General features: G+C 44.5%; 1 protein-coding gene across 1 annotated transcript; it reads right to left on the bottom strand.

Annotated features, from left to right (window-relative positions):
- Positions 1 to 242: 242 nt before the first annotated feature.
- Positions 243 to 662, bottom strand: PtA15_5A702 (uncharacterized protein; the record flags this gene model as incomplete). Its single annotated transcript, XM_053169492.1, has 3 exons — positions 243 to 320; positions 452 to 528; positions 626 to 662. 3 exons carry the CDS (start codon positions 660 to 662, stop codon positions 243 to 245), a joined length of 192 nt encoding a protein of 63 aa, XP_053020683.1.
- Positions 663 to 5,062: the final 4,400 nt, after the last annotated feature.

Below are 5,062 nucleotides of genomic sequence, written 5' to 3'. Positions count from 1 at the left end.
TGAGATTGTTCGAGCTGGATCGTTGTTGAGGTTCATCCCATACTGCAGGGGTCTATCTTCAAACTGGAGGGAGGCTGTTGGTCAGTTCACTATGTATGTACATTCTGTTTTTGGATTATTGCTCGTTTTATCTAGGAAATTTGGTGGGCAAGGTGGAAGCACCAGTAAATGATCCAGGGAACTCACAATGTTGCAATTCATGCTCGCAAATAAGCCTGTGCTTTGAGGCTTGACCGGGCCGACTAATCGACGAGGATCGTTTTGATTCGACGTTGCAAGAGAGGGTTGATCGCCGATACCGTTTCTGTTAAGCTGGTTTGCTTGATTATCAAGCATGCAACCAGTGCAAAGAGTTAATTTTAGGCATCAGCGAAATGAGGACGAGTGATTTGATGATATTTGAATCGATCAATTGATCGGAAAGAAGCCAAACAAAAGAATTGATACTCACTTGCTGATCTAGACTGAAAAATTGCAGCAGAATGACCCGGACGACCTGCCAAGCGATATCTGTCCTGCTCATCCCACCTGGAGGGATATCACAGATCAAAACATGGTCAGAGATGGATAGTTGATCAGGATGGAAACCCTGAGGACTGTTATCATTGATAATTAAAGAGCTGACCTTGGTTTATTGAGCCACCTCTAATAGGGTAGGCCATCGTTTTGGGAGCCTAGGAGCGAGTGGATCGATCCGGATATCCTGCAACTGAGCCCAGAGCGGAGGGGAGAAGAGCTGGGCCGCTTGAGTTTGCACTTCGAAGCAAAACCAGCGGTTTGTTTTGCGAATATTGTGATTGTGTCAGCATGTGAAACCCCCAAGCCTGTCACAGATCACAAGCACCTCTGGACTCTGCAGCCATGGCGGAGCTTTGTTAGCACTCACAGGCGACGTAAAATGTGCAGTTCCAAAGATTGATCAAACATGACTGACCCAAAAAAACCCGCCTGATGCCGAGTTGCTGTGTACATATTTTTGATAAGTTCTATGTCCAAAAAAAAGGAAAATTCAAAAACTGGTGGCACAATTTGTGCCCGCCCTGGGCTTGAGCCTTATGAAACAGTCCAATTCACCATGGTAAACTTAGCCAAGGCCATCATCCACCAGACCAACAACGGCAATATCATCATCTCCAACGATGAGTTTGACTTACCTCTTGCAACAATACCGCTACTGGGCCTCCCCTTGCCTCATCAGTTGTCATCTACAGATCAGCTCAAGAAAAGGAGGGCTGGACGGGATACTCCAGCTACTACCCAGGATGATCAGGATGATAAAGAGTTAAAATACTCGAGATGAAGCTTATGAACCTCTCAAGTTTGGCAAAATTGCAATATCATGACCAACAAGCAAACAAAAATCAAGCTTCAAGAATCAGCCCTCAGAGAGTGCAAACTAGGCAATTCAACCCGCCCACAGATATTCTGTGGGCTTGTGATTCATGTGAGTCATATGTTCAATATTATCAACCCAAATGGTTCCAACCTTACCTGTTACCTCTTTCAACCCTTTTGGGTCAACAATCATACAAATCCACTGCTCTCCAAGATCTGTAGTTTAATTATCTTGCACAGTGGGACATATGTGGCATATCTTGATCACAAGTCAGTCCGTCCGGTGAGTTGAAAAGACTAGCTGATTGCCTCAACACAGGTTAAGGACTGATCATTTGATCCCACCTCTAGCACATTGTTGCATCATTACTGACACCAAAGAAATGTGAAGATTTTCGTGCCTAATAAGTAGTCAGCCCCAAATGGATTGTACATTGTGTTTCAGACAGTTGTTTGCTCAATTGGTCTGACTTCTGACTTGGGTGGAATACTCTTCACTGAACCAAAAACAGCAGAAGGAGAAGCCACTGGTGGATGAGCAATTGCCAAGAGAAATATGTTTGATCTAGCCAGAGACCTCTCCGCACCAACATATCAAGTTACTTGGTAAGTTGGTCAAGAGCAGCAACATATTATCACCCACAACCACTCTCTCAAATATCCAGCACTTCCATGAGTATTACCCAAACATAGCATATAGTATACAATCCACTTTGTCAATACCCACGTGTTTGGCAATAGCAGAAAATACCAGAAAAGAACCCAGCTTTCATGACTCAACTCTGATTTTGGGAATTACATTACCTCTCTCTCCGCTATTGCTGTTGAAGTATAAACCTAACAACTCACAACCTGAAGAACAACCTGGTGAATACAATTTTGAAGCTCTGGCTCAGTTTGTTTCAGACATCTTTAAAACTGATCTAAGACTTCTGAGTCTTGTCTCAATCTTCTGTTTGAATCCCAGTTTTATGAAAACATATTTCCAACATTACAGGCTACATCATCTCAGCATGTGGAAAGCGGACATCCTCCTAAGAGTATCAATTTTATCTTTTTATCTGAAAACAAGAGGCTGTTTACAAAGAATTCAGCTGTGCCGGGAAGGAATCTCAAGGGAGACGCAAGTGATGGCAAGAAAATCAACATGATTTTCATGCACTTCACCAGACGGAAAGGTGACTGTTCTCAATCAGCAAATGCAGCAGAAATCTCCATTGAGTTGATGTACATTTATAACACCAATCTTTCTCTTCAATTGATGTGATTTAGTTTGAATTCATTGCAGCATAGTCTCAGGCATGTGGCAAGTATGAGAACCACATGATTAATTGTAATGTATTCTTACATTGAAAAAGACCCTGGTTTCTGCCAAGAAGTTGACATTGCTTTGCAATGCAGTTGGACATGGGTTGTGGGAAATTTCAAATAGGGCAAATAGTCAAGTTGGGTTGGGTTTCAAGTTGATATCAAGACATTTCCAACATAACTTCAGAAAGATTCGGTATCAATTCAGCAAAAATTCAGACACACTTGAGCATCAATTCAATACAAAATTACCCATAACTTGGAGCCAAGTCCTTAAAGTATTCTTAAAGGGTTCCTAAAGAGAGGGGTGAAGGCACTTGCACGCAAGTGCTGAGCAAACATCTGTGGTGATTCATTGTATAAATGCCTGGGTGACCCCAATTTTTCCAGTTACTTTGAGATTATTTCAACAAGGTATGATAAACTCTCACTGGCTACAAAAATCAATAAAAGAACAAAGAAGGAAAGATTTGGAGCCCTTGCAGCCATAAGGTTTGGAGACTTTGTGCAACCTATTGATGAATCAAAAAATTAATTCATTGGCAAGAAAATGTTTTTTACCCGTTCAAAACTTTTGGTAAAGTTTCTGGTCTTCATCAACACCTCAATTCTCAGAGGATTCTCACCAAATTCTATCTCACAAGCAGAAATCCTTTCTTCAAACCTTAACTTGATTAATTTGCTTGCAGATGAGGTGTATGCTCCCAAATTCAGCCTCCCAGTTCTAGGATTAATCAATAAAAATGAGTATACAATGGATGAAAGTGAATTTCAAGAACTTCAAATCACTTTAATAAACTATCTAACTCCAATTTCCATGCCAAATGTCATCCAAGTATATTAAAGTCTCAGGTTTGTAGAAAAAAAATTCAAGGGTTCCCCCTACGACTTGGCAAAATACAAAAAAAAAAATCAAAGGTTTTGCCTCCTACAAAACATGGGACACCAGGGCGTGAGGGGACAACACAAATAATAAATACAAAAAAAAATGGACACAAACAAATCCCGCTCCCTGCCACCCAGCGCAGCAAGCTGGCGCATCGTGGCCCAACGCCCATCCCTGTCTAGCAGGGTTAAAAAGCGTTGGGAAGAGGACCCCCAGCCCAAAAGCACAGGGGGTCCCTGAATATTTCCCGCCGGACTGCGCAATTGCAACAGCGGACGGGGGTGAGGTGACCACCTGACTGGAAATATAGCCCGGCAGGTTGCCTGAAGCTAAATCCCTCCCCCCCCCCCCTTTTATACCCAACGTTCACCAAACCCCCACTCTCATTATCTCATCATACACAACACCGCCCGCCGCCCAACAACCACCGCCCCACCAACTGCACCACGCCACAGCTCTTTGCCCGAGTATCAGACCCATAAAATTCCCCGCCATGCCCCCTTGCCTTCACCATTGCCTACGAGACGCCCCCAACACCAACTAGACTACCCACCTAACCACCCCCACCACCAGGAAGATTTTTGCCTCTCAAATCTCTGCCCACGCTTCAGAAAAGTCCAGCTTCCTGGTCGTGCCCAGTCAACTCTGCCCAGTGTCATGGTTTGTATTTCCCCAGCTTTAATAAATCTGAATCACACTGTTCATTTTTTTCCCATGGTAGTCTTTTATATATCAAGTTGCTACAGCAACCTGTCAAAAGCATGCCCGCAGCCATTGACAAGCCAGGCCGGTCCGCTATCAAATCCAAAAAGCTCAAGGTCGGCCAGCAAGACTTATGCCAGCTTAGCGTTGTCATCGACGTTCTCCCAGGACTCCGGCTCCCAGGCAACTTTCTAGGCCTCCCCTGCTTGTCGTCGCGAAGCTGATCCATGATATTTCCAACGATGAGAGTATCGGGAAGGAGGATAAGCGGGAACTCGGATAGGCGATTGCCGGGGGGGAAGAGGGTTGGATAAGAAATAGACCGGTAGAGAAGAGGCCTTCGGCGGCGCGGAGGAGGACGATAGGGCCGAGCAAGGTCAGCAAGGCGGCCGGAGGGAGTCATTGCTTGGCGGTCATGGTTGTCAACCTCTGCGGCGCCCCGTCCGCGCCCGGCTCGTTGTCTGTCAGCAGTCTGCTAGTCAAGACAGCGCAGACGGAGACAAATTACGGGCCGCTGCGAGTGAGAGCGGTGTGGAACTACTCTTGGGATGAATAGAGCTGGAGAGGGAATTGTGCTTTAATGGGCTGCCTCTCTGGGAACAAGAAAAAGATATAAGAGTGTGGACTCTTATGGAAAGGTGTGGCTATAGAGGATTCTTGAGGTATGTCTTGAGGGTTACTTTTCTACTAATCTAATATTTTGTACAAAGATAACAAGCTTGTCCAATCTGATTTATTGGCATAAGCAAGGCTAATGATAGGGGACCAGTGATCTGAATTACTTTGACAGGATCTGATGATGAACCAATGAAGAGGAAAACAACCCAGTTT

The sequence above is a fragment of the Puccinia triticina genome, chromosome 5A (assembly GCF_026914185.1).
Source record: "Puccinia triticina chromosome 5A, complete sequence".
NCBI classification, from domain to species: Eukaryota; Fungi; Basidiomycota; class Pucciniomycetes; order Pucciniales; family Pucciniaceae; genus Puccinia; species Puccinia triticina.
Note: the sequence above shows the minus strand (reverse complement) of the source record. Positions and strands in the feature narration are given on the sequence as shown.